Here is a 20014-nt window from a genome sequence, read left to right as displayed (position 1 = left end):
GCTTTATAAAAATATTCAGATCTCTGAAATGAGCCTCATGTATGTGATTTTTCTTCCTCACATTGCATTGAGGTTAATTTGAAAACAGCTGACAGAAGGGAGTTAATGCAGTGAAGACTACTGACAAAAGGTACGTAAAATGAGAAGTTTCTATAATGCTTAGAGAAACCTAAGTACAGATCTTCAAGTATTATTTACATTGAATTATAAGTTGTAAATTTGTTTTTAAATATTATTTTTGATATAAATAAGTCTTGTCTGGAAAACCGACTTTTCATTTTAGTAAAATCTACTACTGACTTTCTGTTTGCAAACAGTTCCTAAATTGAACATTCTTACATTTTGCTCTGTGTGAAATGGGTTTTGGGACCATGAGAGTTCTCTCTACATAACTAAGTTTTAACATGCAACCTCTCTGCTTTTGCTTGCTTTCACAGTATTTCTCTACCACCACCACCACCACCGCTATTGAAACAAAGTATGCTTTTATTCTCCACCAGACAGAAATTTGGAAGAATAGGCCACAAACTATATTATGCTTATGGCTGGAGAGGAAAAAAAAATCCCACAGCAATATAGCTAAAATGCAGTATATTTGTATAAAAGGAACAGAATAGTGACTTTCATTTTGGAGAATTCTTCCTACGTAAGTTCTCTATGCAGATGAAAGCATTTGAAGTCCAATATACAACACTATGCAAGCACTATGTTAACTAAGTGCAATGTCATATTGTTTACACTGATTTTTGCTATAATTTCTCACTGCCAGTACTTGTTAATTATGATGAACAAGCTGTCTGCAGGTCTGACTTACACTGAACGTTTTAAAATGTACTGGTTAATGCAAAGAAAAGGATTACAATTGGTAAACTGAGCATACATTGATCAACATATAAAGGTGAAGGAAGGGAGGAAGGGAGGGAGGGAAGATAGGAGGGGAGGCAGAGAGAGAGAGAGAGAGAGAAAAAACGAGTGAGGGAGCGAACATGCACGCTCATAAGCAGATGTTCTTAGGGAATGTCCCACTCTTGAAGAATCCCTAAGCTGAAAATGGTCCGGAGGCAGTAATTTAGCAAACTGGAGTCTGAAATGCTAAAACCCAAACTTAAAAACAGCTATTATAAAACCATAAACATGTGCTTAATTTTTTTCTAGAAACTTTAACTTTTGTTCTATTTTGGTCTTGGACATGAAATAAAGTTTGGAAAACAGAAACGAAATGAACTGTATGAAAGCGGGCAAATTCTGAGCACGCTGAGGTTTACAGATAAGTCTAAATAACTCTTAAGAACTTAAAATCCTAGGGAAATTTTCTTCTAAAATTGTAGGATTTACATTTTAAAATTATGAACAAGATAGGATAATACAATCCAGGCAGTCCAGAATCTAACATCTTAGTGTTTTGTAACTATGGAAAGTTTGTACTTTTAATATAGACATGGATTAGTATTAATTCAAATATTTAACCAAAGTCAGACAATAACCTTCATTTTAAGCTAAATCACTTGCTCTATTAATCCCCTATGGAGTCTTTTTTTTCCATGGTAGGAAAGAAGTGGGTGAAGTTAATGGTGCTTTTTGCCTCCATATGAAGCACTTTCTCCAGTTCCCAGCGGAAACACACAGGGGTGTAGGGTGGATTTCAGCAGGAAATGCTGTGGTAAAGGGGAAAAGATGCATGGTGATGTGAAGTAGGAAGAGACAAGAGAGATCGCTGGACACTGCAGAATGGCTGCTAAAGACTATGTGGCATGAGGTGATTTCCTATTTGAACATCCTAATCTGAAAAAATAATGATGCTCAAGACTGTATCTGAGGTTTCTTTCAGCTCCAAAATTCTATGAAAATAAATCTGCCTAAGGAAGGAAGAGAAAAAAGAAAATGATCCAAATAATTTTAAACATCAATTGTCAAAAGATATAAACTAAAAATACTACTACTAATGTCAATTATAAATTATTGAGTACTTTCTGGGGGTTAGATATTATTCTAAGCACTTAAAATGTATTAACTTCTTCAATCCTATGAAAGAGGTACTCCAATCCTCCCCAATTTCCAGAAGAGGATACTGAGAGGTATAAAGCCAACAACTGACCCAAGTGGTTTGGATTCAAGACCCTATGCTGCCTTTTGTGAAATATATATGATGTTATATATATGTGAAATATATACAATAAAGCCACTCTAGTATATCTTTCAAAATTAATTCAAGAAAACAAAAAAGCCAGTACTGCAGTTATTTCAGAAACCAATACCTCTTTCTCAAAAAAGGTAATAAGTACTACCGGCTGAACTACATGGTGAAACTGGGACAGGAAGATGGAATGGGAAGTCTTTCTGCTTCTTAAAAACACAGCCAAGTCACAAAGTGGGTGCACTGTTTTCCTTCCTCTTAAAAAAATTAAGAAAATAAAGGGTAAAATTATTTTTGGTATCCTTTTGCATACAACTAATGATGTGGTTATTTCTGGAATGTATTTTTGAGATTTGCTGAGACTACTTTTGAATCCTTTAGAATAGCCAGCTTTGCAGTCAGACTGCTTTGTTTGCTTGGGTCAGGGAATGATTCTGTTTCCGACAAGAAAGGATCTCACATTCTCATAAGCAAAAGACAGTGGCTTAATTGTTCCACTTCTGATTACCAAGTACCTGAGGTGCTAATGGAGGTAAGAATTTTGAAAAAGAATAGAAACTAGAAATTGGGGATAATCATGCCAGTGACTTCTACTTCTTTCTATTACTTTCCTTCTCCCTTAATTGATTTACCTGGGTCATGTGCCTGGCACATGGTGGGTGCTTAATATAGATTTATTAAAATCACTTCTTGAATACTTAAAACTTTTCTAATATATATTTATAAATCATTTTCAAGAAGTGGGTTTAAATATTTTCTTCCTTATTACCTACAGAATATTTTCTTTTTTTAATAGGCAAATAATTTCCTCCTTTATGTTATTTTAAAATTTTATTTTTTATTTCAAAACATTAAGGGAGCTATAGAATATTTTCACTAAAAACAAAATCATTCTTAAAAACCCATAATGCTATTAAAATTCTTTATCAGATCCTACAGATGGAATTTGAAGTGTCTAAATCTAACATGGTGCATACCTACTTTACAGGCAATTTCAGCATATTTTGAGTTTTAAAAAGAATACAGTGGACAGCTCCTTTCTTTATGCCCAGTATCAAGCACCAACCACACATACTCAGGAGACGTCAGTCTCTGAGGCCTGGTGGGAGCTCTTCTCCTCTTGGCCTACAGCAGCCTCATCTGCTGGGGGATAGGGGGGCAGGGGACTCAGGTGTGTTCTTGACTCCCACTCTAAAGGGAAGCCTTTTGTTTATTCATTCTTTACCTCAATCCTAATTTTGTCTTGTTTCCCTAGCCTGTGTTATTTGGTTTTCTACTGCACAGAAAGAGCTACAATTTTGACTGAGAGCCATCATAATTAGGCATCAGGATTTTCCAGGAGGACAGAGTTAATAGTAACATCATGGCTTCGGCAGGTCTCCAGCTCCTTGCTTTCATCCTGGCCTTATCCGGTGTCTCTGGAGTGCTCACAGCCACTCTGCTGCCTAACTGGAAGGTGAACGTGGATGTGGGCTCCAACATCATCACAGCCATCGTGCAGGTGCATGGGCTCTGGATGGACTGCACATGGTACAGCACTGGGATGTTCAGCTGCACCCTGAAACACTCCATTCTGTCCCTCCCCATCCATGTGCAGACTGCGAGGGCCACCATGGTCCTGGCATGTGTTCTGTCTGCTTTGGGGATCTGCACTGCCACGGTAGGAATGAAATGTACTCGCTTAGGAGGGGACAGAGAAACCAAGAGCCATGCTTCCTTTGCAGGAGGAGTCTGTTTCGTGTCTGCAGGAATCTCTGGTTTGATCCCAACAGTGTGGTACACCAAGGAGATCATAGCAAACTTTGTGGATCTGTCTGTTCCAGAAAGCAACAAACACGAACCTGGAGGAGCTATCTATATAGGATTCATTTCAGCAGTGCTGCTATTTATCTCTGGCATGATTTTCTGCACTTCCTACACAAAAAAGAATCTAGAAGCTTGGCTCTACTCACCTAGGCAAGAGCGAATCTCTACCACACAGCTAGAGAACAACTCAGCATACAACCTGAAGGATTATGTGTAAATAACTATATAATGTATACAGAATGAAGCTTTGGGGTGTAGATTAAAAAAAAAAAAATCAGAATTATGCTTAATTTTCTCTACAAAGAAATTAGAGCGTAAAACACTTTAAAAACTACAAGGTAGTTTAAAATGCTAACAAAATGATTGTACATACATCTGTCTTAGATTTATTTTTCCATTATTGTTTTCATGTTTTATATAAAGGTTCATAATTGAAAGAGGCTCTGATTACAGTCATATGGCAATTAATTGATAGCTTTTTTTTCCTTTTTAAAATAACTTGTTATTTTTTTTTTCTTTAAATTCTTCTTTTTTTTTTTTAGACAGAGTCTCGCTTTGTTGCCCAGGCTAGAGTGAGTGCTGTGGCGTCAGCCTAGCTCACAGCAACCTCAAACTCCTGGGCTCAAGCGATCCTTCTGCCTCAGCCTCCCGAGTAGCTGGGACTACAGGCATGCGCCACCATGACTGGCTAATTTTTTCTATATATATTAGTTGGCCAATTAATTTCTATTTATAGTAGAGACGGGGTCTCGCTCTTGCTCAGGCTGGTTTCAAACTCCTGACCTCGAGCAATCTGCCTGCCTCAGCCTTCCAGAGCGCTAGGATTACAAGCGTGAGCCACCGCACCCGGCCTAAAATAACTTGTTGATACATATTCCAAATTGGATTTTATAAAAGAACTAAAATGCCAAGCATAAAAAGTTCCTTGCCCTGGTGTTAACCAAGAGTATAATCTATTTTTGCTATCTGATTGGCAACACCAGAGTAACTTGCTTCTGTTTTAAAGCCATAGTATATGAGCATACAGAAGGAAAAGAAGAGATGTCCACTCCACTCAGATGCTGCCAAAACCATCCACCCTAAGTCCTTGCCTACTGTGACTAGCCTGTTCATTTTTTCATTTTAGGAAATTATCTACATACATTTTCAAAAGCTGACAATATTACATCCAAGATTAGGCAGAATTAAAGAAAAGAAATTGATAAATGCTACCACAGTAAAGCAAAATCAAACCAATCATAAACTAAATTCTCTAAGACTTTTTAAAGCATTAAGTCCAAGCTAAGTGATAAGAATAAAAGTAAATTTCTTTTAATATGCCCAAGAACTCCCCTCTTCTGCTTCTAGCAAGAGGATTGCCCATATTAAGTTCATTTATTTTACAATTTAGTTTTACTCTCATCCCATTTAATTTCATTTATTAGTATTTGGATGGTAAAAGCTACTTTCAAGTTGTCATTTTCTTCCCTCAAATTTGATTCAAGTTAACAAAAACACTGTTGTTCTTACGAATGAGCTGCTTCAATTAGTTAATGGATGTAAATGTAATTTTTGAAGCATAAAGAATGCTTTTAAACTATAACTTAAATTATGATACATAATCCAAATATTTTAATAATTGGATTTTTCTTTTTATATCTCTTTCATCACTATATTGTTAGCTATATGACTCTTTAGCACATACTGAATTTTTTGACTTTTGAGGAGTTACATCATAGCCTATAATTTTGCAGAGAACCTCATCATTATATCCAGTAACTTTTGTATACATTTCATTGCATTTTATACATAATATGAAAGTATCGTTGGCAAAAATGCAATTTGGTTTCTTCCTTCCTTGGATTTATAATACTTATTGCTTATTTTATCCTTAAGTAGTTATGATAGCATACCTAGCACTAAATAAAAATTGTAATAGGAAATACTACTGTCTCTATTCAACACTTTTTAATCTGATTTTTAAGGAGGATGACTCTGGTATTTCTCTAATTATAAAACTGGCTTTTGGTTTACATTTATTTTTTATTTTGGACTTACCACTTTCAAAAAGAATTTGAAGCAACTGACAATAAAATTGTAGGTATAAGTATCAAAACAACAGATAAAGGTCAAAGACTAAAGTTATAAAGAAGAGACAAAAAATACTATTAAATAATACTGGTTGAAGCACGCCAAAGCAATTAAATATGAAACTTAATTTAGCACTTCCAAGCAACCAAGGCAGAGAAGGCCACATAAGTAATCTTATATCTTTGTCTGCTAGTAGGAACCTAGAGAAGATGCTGTTAGTACCTTGCCAAGCTGCTTCCACTGGGCCAGGCACCCATCCCCCAGCTGCTGGCAGTGTTGGGTGCTAATGGCTCACAGAGCTGGAGCTGCCTCTACTGGGAGGTTACTGCCCCAGTGCTCCCTGCAGGAGCCAGCAGCCACACACTGACACAAGGGTCCAATTGGCCGGCCCCTTCCCTGAAGGGAGGACCAACCCTGTTGGGCAATTTGTGCTCCAGAGCTCCCTTTCTCCTTCCATGGACCAGGCTGAAGCTAGTCTCCAGGAGGAATGATACTCTTGCTTCACTTTCCACTCTCCCTCCTGCTACTCTCATGCCCTTTCTCCCGAGAGCCATGCTTAATACATCTTTTATAAAAATCCCATCTCAGTCTCTGATTCTAAGAAAGAATGCAGACCAAACACAGAAGAATTGTAGTTAAGCAGGAGAATATTGTCTTTTGACCTTATGTCCAAATGATTTAAAATACAGAGTAAAATACAAAAGAAATATATCCTCAATACCAGATTTCCAAAAACACAAACACATGAAAAACAGCTGTCTTTTCTGTGGATCCATCCAACCACTAAGCCTCAAGACTGTCTCACACAGAGGTCAAGGCCTCAATAGCTGTGTGCAAGCATGGCTGGAAGCCTCTAAAATGCTGTCTTCAAAGGTTGAGTGCAGATGCCCCAAGTCCTGACCTTTTCTTTATATGTCATAGATAATATCATCATTAATTTAGGATTTTATTAATATTAGGACTATTTATGCTTTAAATTTATACCATACTTGGAGGTAACTTGTTCTATATACTGTACATATAAATAGGCAAAATTAAATATAAATGCTATGTCTTTAAAATTATAATCCCTACTATTACAAAAGAACTTAGTCAGCCCATAAATGTTTATAGCATAACAAGTATCTTTCACTGACTTCCTCTATGTGCCAGATACTCGTATCAGACATTTTGCACTAATTATTTCTGTTCCTCACAAAGATCCCTCAGGGGTGGTATTACAGGCCCAATTTGGATGTGTTAAATTTAGTTTATTAACGTGACCAAATCCTCATAACTAGGAGTACTGCAAGCAGGTCTTGCTTACTTCAAAGTCCATGGCCTCTATTAGTATAAATCAAAAAGAGCCTGTTACAATTCTCATATTACATCTAAGTCATTTTTCTACCAGGTTAGAGTGCAGGATAGTGGTGAGAACTAAAGCGTGTCAATTTCTTAGGAAAGATGCTAGATTATGAGGTCCATGATCATAATTTATAAAAGAAAATAGGATGGCATAGAATTTTGAGGGACTAGCTAATAGCTCACTCAGTATTTCTCAAACCTGAGTAATGTGTAGACTAGCTGAAAAAAAAAATTAAGTGTAGAACGTCAGAAATATGTGGATTCTCAGGGGTCTACACAAGTCAGCTTGTGCAAAAGACATTTTGTAATTGGTAAAATAATCATTAACTCAGTGAAATGAAAACACAGAATTTTAAAAATTCTAACATAAAATCTACAGACTACAAATAGTAGTTTAAGAATCACTAAAGTAGACAAATTAGTCTAATTTTAAGAACCTAAGAGATTGTCTTTTTTGCAAATAGAAAAGTATTTGGGGTTCAAATAGAAAAGTATTTGGGGACTAGAGAAATTAGTAGGAGTGAAGTTTGGCAAGAATTTAGTTCAACTAGTCAGAACAAGGTCATATAATAATAGTTCCACGGTATTGAAAGTTCTGCTGTTAAATCTTCATTAAGTTGGTTAATCAAAAAAACAAAAAATAGAAGGAATAGAAGATTCTCACACACACAAAAAAACCCCGAAGATGGTTATAAATAAGCCCCTCATCATATCACAAAGAAATTATCTGCATCAAACTCTTCAAGATTAAGTAATTGTTACTGAATTTCTTCTGAGCATTAACCGCCCTCTCTCAATCATCCCTGGAATCTGCCTGTACTTCTATTTTTAGCACTTAGCTTATCAGTACCTTGTGTTGCAGTTATCTGTGTCTAGGACTTTCTTCTTGCATTCAGAAGGGTTACCTAGAGTGATATCCTTGAACTATTTTATTTACCATCTCTGTAAAAACTCTTCTTCTCATTTCTATTTGAGAAAATTATTTTTATAAAAATTTTGCTCAATGTAACTATCAATAAAATATTTTCTGGCTTTCCTCAGAATATTCCTTCTCTGCCCTAATATGGTAAAACTACTTCAGAGCAGCAAGGAATTCTTTTAGAACTAAAATTTAATCATTTGATTTATTGTTTTTCTTTATAATACATTCTCTCTCCTCCTTGATAACTGATTTGTTAGGTTACAAATAAATCCTCTGCTGGTAATCTTTACAACATAATGAAAAGCATGCAAATAAAACTGTTATATGTGAATTTGCCAAAAAGCAAACATCTCTCAATAAAAACAGAATCAAAGACACAGCTAGCTTTTTTCCAAATACTAAATATTTTCTTGAGGCTTTAATCCAGCAGTCCCCAACCTTTTTGACATCAGTGACCAGTTTCATGGAAGACAGTTTTCCTATGCACAGTGGGGGTGGAGTAGGCGCCAGGGCGTGGGCAACGGGAGGGCACTGCTGCCTTAGCTCCATCGAACATCTGGTGTTGGATTCTCATGGATGGGGAGCTGGCAACCTGGATCCCTCACATGTGCAGTTTGCAGTGGGGTTTGCACACCTCTGAGAGTTTGAAGCCCTGTTGCTCTGATGGGGGGGGGGGCCTCTGGCAATGATGCCAGTGATGAGGAGAGACTATGGGTGCAGGTGGGGCTTTGCTAGCTGCCAGCCACTGCTTGCCTCCTGGTGTGTGGCTCGGGTTACAAAATCAACGTACACAAAACAACAGCATTCCCATATGCCAACAACAGCTAAACTGAGAAACAAATCAAAGACTCAATATCCTTCATAACAGCAACAAAGAAAATAAAATACCTAGCAGCATATTTAACTAAGGAAGTGAAAGCCCTCTACAGGGAGAACTATGAAACACTGAGAAAGGAAATAGCGGAAGACGTAAAAAGTGGAAAAACATACCACGCTCATGGGTCAGCAGAATCATTATTGTTAAAATGTCTGTACTATCCAAAGTGATCTACAGATTCTATGCAATCCCTATTAAAATACCAACATCAATATTCGCAGATCTAGAAAAAACAATTCTATGCTTCATGTGGATCCAGAGAAGACCTTGTAGAGCAAAAACAATCTTAAGCAAAAAGAACAAATTAGGAGGCATCAATTTACCAGATTTCAAGATATACTGCAAGGCTATAGTAACTAAAACAGCATGGTACTGGCATAAGCATGGTACTGGCATAAGAACAGAGACATAGACCAATGGAACAGAACTGAGAATTCAGATATAAAACTATCCTCAGACAGCCATCTAATCTTTGACAAACCAGACAAAAACATACACTGGAGAAAAGAATCCTTATTCAATAAATGGTGCTGGGAAAATTAGATAGCCACATGTAGAAGACTGACACAGGATCTGCATCTTTCACCTATCAAAAAATCAACTCATGGTGGATAACAGACTTACACCTAAGGCATGAAGCTATAAGAATTCTAGAAGAAAACGTTGGAAAAACTCTTAGAGACATTGGTGTAGGCAAAAAATTTATGAAGAAGACTCAAAGGCAATCACAGCAACAACAAAAATAAGTAAATGGGACCTGATCAAACTAAGAAGCTCAACACAGCCAACAAAACTATCATGAGAGCAAACAGAATCCTACAGAATGGGAGAATATATTCATATGCTATATGTCTGATAAAGGGCTGATAACTAGAATCTATATAGAACTCAGGAAAATTAGCAAGAAAAAATCAAACCACCCCATTAAAAAGTGGGTAAAGGACATGAACAGAAACTTTTCAAAAGATGGCAGTCTAATGGCCAACAAACCTATGAAAAAATGCTCAACATCTCTAATCATCAGAGAAATGCAAATCAAAACCACAATGAGATATCACTTAACTCCAGTGAGAATGCCTTTTATCAAAAAGTCCCCAAACAGTAAATGTTGGTGTAGATGCAGAGAAGATAGGAACACTCATACACTGCTGATGGGGCTGCAAACTAGCACAACCTCTGTGGAAAGTAACATGAAGATACCTCAAAGAGCTAAAAGTAGAACTACCATTTGATCCAGCAATCCCATTACTGGGCATCTACCCAATGGAACAAAAGACACTCTATAAAAAAGACATCTGCACTAAAATGTTTATAGCAGCACAATTCACAATTGCAAAGATGTGGAAACAACCCAAGTGCCCACCCATACATGAGTGGATTAACAAAATGTGGTATATACACCATGGAGTTCTACTCAGCCACAAAAAACAACGGTGATCTAGCACCTCTTGTATTATCCTAGGTAGAGATGGAGTCCACTCTACTAAATGAAGTATCTATCCCAAGAATGGAAAAACAAGCACCACATGAACTCACCTTCAAATTGGTTTTTACTGATCAATGCTTAGGTGCACAAATAGTAACAACATTCATCGGGTGTCAGGTAGGTGGGAGGGGAGCAGGGGATGGGTATATTCTCCCCTAATGGGTGCAGTGCACACCATCTAGGGGATGGACACACTTGAAACTCTGACTCAGGTGGGGCAAAGGCAATATATGTAACCTAAATATTTGTATCCCCATAATATGCTGCAGAAAAAAAAGAAAGAAAGAAAAATCTGACAATTATGTCTGCTACATAAGGGGAAGATGGACTGAATTCATACAGTCACCTGAAAGCTCAGCTAACTGTGGTGGACAAATGGCAGAGGAAGTATTACAGTGGCAGCAAGGGGCATGGAGAGTGCTCAGACCATGCTTCAAGATAGACAAGTAGATCTAACACTACTGGCTGGGGTCCCCATTCTAAATCTATAATCTATATTTAAATCTATAAACCACATAATACCATCTTTTCATGCTATTTTTATTTATGAAGGACAAATGACATAAGGGAAACTCTGCAAGACTTCATATTTGAGACTTTTAGCAACCAACGAGTCCTCACCAGACTGTGAACTCCTGAACACAGACTCTGTGTTTGTGCAGGCTCACATCCCTGCTGCCTTGCCCTTAATGCCTAGCCCAGGCCTTTGCAAGCATTATGTGTTCACTATACATCCAGTGAAGAAAAAGCTGAATTCATATAGCACATGTTCTATAGTAACTCACCAAGCAGTGGTTTTGCTAAAAGAGACATCAGTTTTTGCACTTTTATTTTTGGCAGAGAAACTTTGTTTCTGTAATTAGCCCCTATTCATATAACCAGCATATGATAGTCAAAGCCTAGTTTAATATATATTTTTCCACAGATGACACATCACAAATACTACTGCCAAAATAAGGTAAAGATACACAATAAATAATGTTCGATGTAGCTTTAGTGAGAAGTCTCTATCAGAAATCACAACAAATATTTGATTTCTTTTCACAAGGATTGGGTGACCATGTAATTTATCTTCCATAGGGAAAGTTTTAAGACTAACAGGGGATGATGGTGATGATAACAATACTACTACCATGAAGGCAACATGCATAAACTGAGACATATAGTCACTCTATCTAAGAGTGAGAAAAATTAGAATAAGAATTATTCATATTATGATTTCTATGGTTCTTATTCAGGAGAAGAAAAGAAAAATTTATGGTACAGTTTGCATATAAATCAAAGTTAGATCCTACAGATTATTTCTTATGACACATCCTCAATAGAACAAAGAGTACAACTAAAATCCTAATTCTGATATACCATAAAACAAATAAGCAGAAACTCACCTCTGGCTTGGGGACAAAAGCTCGACCTGGAATTGTAAAGAGGTGCTGAACATCGCAGAGGTACTGGGCCATGATGGAAAGGCGACTGCGCTGTTTGCCTCCTGTGTTGGCCGTAAGTCTCTACAGAAGGACAAAGACGAATTGAAGCAAATAATTAGTCTGATCATTCTGAGCTAACATTTTGTTATCTCTGAATACTACGTGGATTTTTGAGGCAAATTTTAAAAGCACAGACTATCTGACACACGACATGTAGCAAAAATGGGGAATATTTTCCTCCAATTCCAACTGAGGTACACCTAAGAAGTGTGAATTACATCATATGTAGAGTACCCAAAAATCAGCTAAAAAACTTCTCTACCATGAACTGTTGAGATTTTCAAACCACTGTTACATTCCATAGCAGAAGGTCCTACATAAAACAAGCAATCAATAAATATTTGATGAAGAAATTAGTAAGCCTAAGAAGAACTAAAGATGCTTAAATATTTAATTTTCTAAATTATCCCAACATATGAATGAACATTTTTAATGGTGTGCTTTTCTTTATTTAAATGTAACTAATCCTTGAATATTCAAACTCTTAGAAAATTGGCTGTTCATGACAAATGATTTTTGTAGAAAACTATAAATTCATTTTTATAAGTACTCAAACATTTTTATTTTAAAATTAATTAGGTCTACCCAAAGTCATTTATAAATACAAAGTGATTTCAATCAAAATCCCAGCAGGATTTTAAAAAAAGAATTTTAATTTTCACATATATTATATATATATTTTTAAAATTAAATTCCATATAAAATTTATGTAAGGCCAAAAATGGCTAGGACACTCCTAAAGAACACCAACAATGTTGATGGGGCACTCACCCCATGGGATATCAAAATTAAGTCAGTATCACTACAGGCAAAGACAAAGAGACCAATGGAACAAAGGCTTTAGAAACAGACCCAAACACATGCGGATATTTGATACATGACAGATGTGATGTAGCAACTGTTAATGTGAAAAGGATGGATCATTCAATAAGCAATACTGATATAATTAGGTAACTATAGGAGAAAAAAGCAGGCCCTCACCTTGTACCAGAACAAAAAATAAATTCTAAGGGAATTAACAATAAGTGAAAAGCAAAACCCTAAAATTTTTATAAGTGAATATCTATGACCCCCACAGTAGAGAAGAATTTCTTAATATGCTGAAGCAAAGCCATAAAAGACTGATATATTTTGCTCTATCAAAGTTAAACATTTCTGTACAATAAAAACACTATAAAGACAAGTTACAGACCGAGAGAAGGTATTTGAAGCTCATATATCTGAAAAAAAATTGGTGTGTAGAATATAGAAGAAACTCCTATATATCAATAGTCATAAGATAAACAACTAATAGAAAATATAACAGGGCAATTCACAGGAGAGTATCCTAAATGAACCATAACAACAAACTATGCTCAACCACATTATACATAGTAGGGATATGCAAATTAGAACCACAATGAGATATAATTTCATACCCATAAAAGTTTTTTAAAAAGACCTTAATATTGGCAAGTATCTGGAGCTATAGGAACTCTCACATGCTGCTAATGAGAGGGGAAGTCAGTCAAGTGTTTTGGAGCATAATTTGGAAACATTATAGTAAAGCTGAAGTTGTATCAACCCTTATGAGCCTTCAGGACTATCTTCAGGAGTAGATCCTAGGGAGCAGTTTATATACTTACACAAGGAGAGATGTATACAAATGTTCATTATGGCATTATGTGTAGTATCAAAAAAAGTGAAAAAAATTACATAAAGGTCCATCAACAGGTAAATGAATAGTGACAATTTTGACACTGGATTAATGAAATAAAAATTAAAATGAATAACAGGGGTTATCAACATAGCCTAAACACCAAAATAGAACACAAAATAATTAAGTCATAGAAAATATGTATAATATGATACCATTCATTCAAAAATGTCACTTGTTTACTGCATGTGTATGTACCTGCAGTATAAGCATAAAACATGCATGGGAATGGTGGTTATCAATTTTAAGAAGGTATAACTCATAAGAGAGAAAGAAAGAGGATAGAAGAAGGCTCCAAACATATGTATAATATTTTATTTCTTTAAAAAAGAAATGAAAAACATGGCAATATGTTAAAATTGGACAAAGCTGAGTGGTGGATAGAAAAAATTAGGCATGCTTATCTTCTAAAATGTATCCTGCTTCTCTGTGTTCTTAGAGCACAGAGGACACACTAAACCTCTTCTGAATGATTCAGGGGCAACATTACAAGTAGCAGTGATTTCTGGAATTATCCTAGGGCTAGGCAGGCAGGCAGTGGCCCCACTGCTTACCAGTCCAAGGCCCAGTGCTTTCTGAGTTGTGTTCGTCGCTGCTGGGTTTTCTATTCCTTGTTTCACTGTCGCGCCAACCTATCCTAATAGTTCCTTCTACTTTATTACTTCTAACCTGCTGTGGACATGAAAACCAAATAATTTAGCTTGTTAGAGCTTTGCCTTCAGTAAGTTTAAAAAACAGGTTCTGTGTGAGATGCTAAGGAAATTTTCTACAGGCAAAGTTGTAGATTGCGTAGCTTCTATTTTGTTACTTAGAATCCACCCCCCCCCCCATCTTACCCCACCTCCAACACTTTTTAATTTTAAACCACCTGGCTCTTGTATGCATTTGGAAAGTTGAAATTATTGGGATGCTGAGTTCAAAGTAAGTGATGAGCTGCTACAGCATATAAAACAAAACACATTCTTCCTTACTAAAATGTAAAAACAAGAAATGTATGTACCCTTAAGCAAATACAAAAACATAAAGACAAATAACAGAAGTATAGATTTAGATGAATGAAGAAAATGCAGTATATATACGATGAAAATCAGCCATTAAAAAGAATGAAATCCTGTCATTTCCAGCAACATGGATGAAACTGGAGGTCATTATGTTATGTGAAGGAAACTAAGCACAGAAAGACAAATATCACATATTCTCACCCATATGTGGGAGTTACAAAAGTGGATCTCATGAAAATAGAGAGTAGACTGGTGGTTACCAGAGGCCAGGAAGGGTATAGAGGAGAGGAGAGATTAAGAGAAGTTGATTAATGAGTACAAATACACGGTTTTATAGAAGAAATAAGACCTAGTGTTTGATAGATCAGTTGGGTGACTATAGTTTATAATAATCTATTATATATTTCAAAATAGAAGAATAATTTGAATGTTTCTAGCATAAAGGAAAGATAAGGTGATAAATATCCCAAGTATGCTGATTTGATCTTTATAACTTATCTGAATATACTAAATTATCATACATACCCCCAAAATATGAACATCTATTATGTATCAGTAATAAATAAATAATATACTTTAAATATGTACAGTTTATTATGTGTCAATTATACTTCAATAAAAGTATTTTTAGGTAGGAAATTAGTTGAAATATTATAATGTTGCCTACAGTAAAAATAAAACTCAACTTGCAGCAAAAAACAGGCTTACCCAGAGATGCAAATCCCAATGTGTAGATTTAAAATGGAAGCCAGAGATGAACTCAATAAAGGAAATCAATGAAGCCAAAAGCTGTTTTTTTAAAAAAGATAAATCAGTAAGTCTCTAGTCAGGAAATTAAGAGAAAATTACTAATATCAGAAATGAAAGAGGAGACATCAATATGGATCCTATGGACATTAAAAGGATAATAAAGGAATATTATGAACAACTATATGCCCACAAATCTGGTAAGCCAGATGAAATGAACCAATTCCTTGAAAGACACAATCTGCCAAGTCTCTCACAAGAAGAAACAGAAATAGGCAATCTGAATAGACCTATACCTATTAAAGAAATGAATCAATAATAACTTCCCGAACAGAAAGCACTAGGCCCAGATGGTTTCACTTCCGAATTACCCAGCATTTAAGGAAAAACTTTTATCAGTATCATACAATCTCTTTCAGAACATAGGAGCAGAAAGAATACTTCCTAATTCATTCTATGAGGCCAACATCACCCTAACACCAAAACCAGACAAAGAAATTACAAGAAAAGGCGACTATAGACCAAATTTCTCAGGAACAGATATAAAAATCCTCAACAAAATATTAGCAAATCAAATCCAACAATGTATAAAAAGAATTATACCCCACTGAGCAAGCAGATGTGCAAGGCTAGTTCAATATTTGGAAATCACTTAATGTAATCCATGATATCAAGATGCTAAAGAACAAAAATCATATGATCATAATCATATATGAAGAAAAATTATTTGACAAAATCTAAGACTCGATTTATAACAAAACTCTTAATAAACCAGGAATACAGGGAACTTCCTCAACTTGATAAAGAATATACACAAAAAACCTACAGCTAATGTCATACTTAATGGTGAGAAACTAGAAGCTCTCCCACTAACATCAGAAACAAGACAAAGATGTCCCTCTCTCACCACTCCTTTTCTGAACTAGGCAAAACTATGGTAACATTAAAAAGTTCAATGGTTACTAGTAGTTAGTGGAGAGGAAGGGACGAATGGACAGATTACAGAGGATTTTTAGGACAGTGAAACTATTATTCTATATGATATAATGGTGGACACATGTTATTATGCATTTGCTCAAATCCACAGAATGCACAAGACCAAGAGTGAACCCTGGTGTAAACTATGGACTCTGGGTCATAATGATATGTCAATGTAGGTTCACTCTGGTGGGGATGTTGATAATGGATGTGGCTCTGCATACGTAGGGGTAGGGAACTTACAGGAACTCTCTGTACCTTCTGCTTGATTTGAACCTAAAACTGCTTTGAACCTAAAACTGTTCTAAAAAAGTCTTTATAAAAAAAAGTTGTATAGTTTTAAGTTAATAAGCTTATGGATCAAATAGCCAAAAATATTTCTAGTTCTCTATAAACAAAAAAAAGGAGCTTAATTTTACTACTAGCATAAAATTTAAGACTTCAAAATGCACTGTAAATTTTTAACATCCAACTGGCACAAATTCAAAGATCTTTAAATGAAAATCTAGAATGAACAAAATTAGAAAATTAGAAAATAAACCAAAAATAATGCCATTTTTAAAATTATTATTTCATCCTGGATCCATCCTCTTCATAGCTAATACTTTTAATTTTTTAAAACATTTTCATTTATCTATCTATTTATTTAGGATTCTCTCTTATTTTACAAATCCTTGTGTTGAGAGCTAATTTTCAATAGATCACAGCAAGGGAGCTGCTCTGCTACATACAAAACCCTGACATAGTTAATATTTTACTTTACATTTGAAAGGTAAGTTCAAATAGAAGAATTTAAAAATCACTTTAACTAAAAAGCAAATCTATGAGGCATGAATCCTAAATATTCTAATTTGATGTAAAGACACATTTAAATCTATTTCACTTAGAACACGATATACGCATCTAGTACTATCTGGGGATAGGGTGTCCTAATCCGTTAACTTGGCCCATTCAATCTTTGTAGCAAATATCCCCAGGTTCTAGAGATGAAAACAAGTGAATCATATATTTTAATTAAGAAGAAAGCACCACACACAGCTGTCCCTAACTAATTAAGGAAAAATTCAAATCACAGACCAGAAAGCTCTACAAAAGACTTCATTAAAAGCTAGCATAAAAGTTAAATCATCTATCAACCATTCAAATGTACACTGCTACTTCTGTGATAGATATATTATAGGCAAAGCTATAAAAATTCAAAACCCACCAAAAGATAGATGATTTAACAAAAAAAGGCAAGGAAATCAAACCAGTTAATTTTTCAGTAAAAGGAAACCTCTAACCCTTAAGCTTTTAAAAGCATTCTGACTAAGTATGAGAAAACAAGGGGTCAAAAAACTCAGTGTTATTTTTTTTCTTATTCACCTAAAATAATTTTAAGTACAAGTAGAAAAATTAGGCTTATACTTGAGAAGCAACACAGCCACACATTGGGGACAGTAAGAACTATACACAGTAATTAATGGAGAGGTGACTCCTCCGCTGCTACAGATGTGCCCATAAACAGCCAGGGTCCCCTGGAGATGGCAGGAGATCAAGAGTCTGGTGCTGAACCCAGAAAGAAAGACCGCAGGGCCAGCAACACCAAGAACTCGAACATCATGACTTTAGCAGAAAACATGACCTGTGTTCAAGTCCAGCTTTCCCTGTAACTTCTCCATGACCTTTTGGAAGACATTATTAGACCCCTCTGAGCCTCTGTTCATCATTTATAAAATGAGGTGAGATGAGATTTGTTAAGTTCTCACTTACTGCTACACAACTTGATTCTATTTTATGTTAGAATACATAAACACACTATTTTTTGAAGTGTAACTTTATATGTCTGTCCCTTAATGGGTATGAGCTGAATTCCTACATTTAGAGCCTGTGGACCTAGAGAAAGGAAAAAGAGGATGGTGCTCATTTATTTCTGTTTTGTAACTCATAAAGCCAAACAAAGTAAATGTTAAAAAGGGCTTTCTGTGGCTAAAATACAAAATTACATATATGATCATGTCAAAAGCAAACAGGATATATAAAAAAAAATGTTGCTATATGTTCTCCCATTGAAACTTTCCCTTGCAAAATATGAAAATCAGTCAGAGGATCAGTGTTATCCATACTTCTAATGTAGCCCCAAAATTATAGACTCAATATTCACGCTGAAGTTTGATTAAAATCAACTTTTGTTAAAGAAAAACAACTGCATACAGTGAAGTTGAAGCAACACTATTAATAATAACCACAACTGACATTCTGAGTCACTGAAAATACTACTCTACCTCTTGAGCCTCTGCTCCTTTGCTCTATTCCCCAAAACAATTAGAGTACACAATATTTTGCACCTCTATTGTGTTCAAGAACAGAAATACCATAATAATCATGTCAGCAGAGAAAAAAATCCACACGTGGTGTAAGAAAAAATATATTGGGTCTTTGTCCCTGGTTCCTTACACAGAGTTCCTTTATAAAACCCTTGAAATTTCCTGATAAGAGTATCTTTTATAAATTCATGAATCCCTTTAACCACACAGGAATTTATGCTAATGAGATATGTAGGATTGGATCTCTAGGTAGCCTCAGGATGGGGCTGGTCACCAGAGAGACCAACTGATTCCCTTTTACTTAACCGTAATTAACAGTGTTTTCTTGAGTCCTAAGCCATTCTGGCACACCAATCTGAGAAGGCGATCGTGGCAACCCCAGATTTATTATATAGCTAGTTGCTCAGAACTACTGGAGACCCAGACTTGCAACTGTCATCTGAAGTGGGGGCAGTCTTTTGGGACTGAGCCGTTACCTTGTGGGATCTGACCCTAACTACAGGTGGATAGTGTCAGAACTAAATCAAATTATAGAGGACGCCCAGCTGGTGTTTATAGAGTTGGAGAATTGCTGGTTGTGGGAAAGACATCTGGTGTCAGAAGTGCTGTGTGAGTATAGAGGAAACAGAGTGGTCTGTCAGAACTAACAAATCCAAAGACTGAATAAACAACAAAGAAAACTATTGGCATGGGCCCAGTTTAAACCAATACCAGATAATTAACAGATTCATGAACAGGAAATGACAAGGACATTAAGGAAAGTGGTGGTATCATTTAGAGTTCGGAACAAACACAAAAGGGTCCTGTATTTTTGTAATAGAAAATTCTAAAACTACTGAGAAAAAGATTTTATAATCTAAAGCAAAGTTTTTGATTCTTGGCATTCCTGACATTTTGTGGTGGTTAATGCTGGGTAATTCTTTGTTGTGGGGGACTCTGCTATGCACTGAAGGATGTTTACCAGCATCCCTAACCTTCTTCTCCCTAGATACCAGAAGCACCCCCCAAGGTATCACAACCAAAAATTCCTCTAGATGCTGCCAAATGTCCCTGAAGGGTGGGTGGAGCAACACTGGAAAAGACTGCTCTACAGGGAAACAAGGGTAAAGAGAGAGGGATGGAAGTAAGAAACGAAATTCTATGATGTACTCAAATTATCT

At 35.8% G+C, this 20014-nt stretch overlaps 2 protein-coding genes across 4 annotated transcripts in view; one reads left to right on the top strand and one right to left on the bottom strand.

Annotated features, from left to right (window-relative positions):
* Positions 1–20014, bottom strand: part of TFB1M (transcription factor B1, mitochondrial) — a 55582-nt gene that overhangs the window by 13356 nt on the left and 22212 nt on the right. For all 3 annotated transcript variants that reach the window (XM_012759608.2, XM_076002849.1, XM_076002850.1), the window contains one exon: positions 12028–12147. In XM_012759608.2, coding sequence (XP_012615062.2) covers positions 12028–12147 — 120 coding nt within the window. The remainder of the gene's footprint in view (positions 1–12027; positions 12148–20014) is intronic.
* Positions 3467–4157, top strand: CLDN20 (claudin 20). The gene has a single exon (XM_012759610.3). It carries the CDS (start codon positions 3498–3500, stop codon positions 4155–4157), a length of 660 nt encoding a protein of 219 aa, XP_012615064.1. The 5' UTR covers positions 3467–3497.

This window comes from Microcebus murinus, chromosome 5 (assembly GCF_040939455.1).
Source record: "Microcebus murinus isolate Inina chromosome 5, M.murinus_Inina_mat1.0, whole genome shotgun sequence".
Taxonomy (NCBI): domain Eukaryota; kingdom Metazoa; phylum Chordata; class Mammalia; order Primates; family Cheirogaleidae; genus Microcebus; species Microcebus murinus.
This window is presented reverse-complemented; position numbering and strand designations above follow the sequence as displayed.

What these genes read in the sequence shown, in the direction of transcription:
- CLDN20 (XM_012759610.3), top strand. Translation starts at nt 3,498, where the DNA reads ATGGCTTCGGCAGGTCTCCAGCTCCTTGCTTTCATCCTGGCCTTATCC.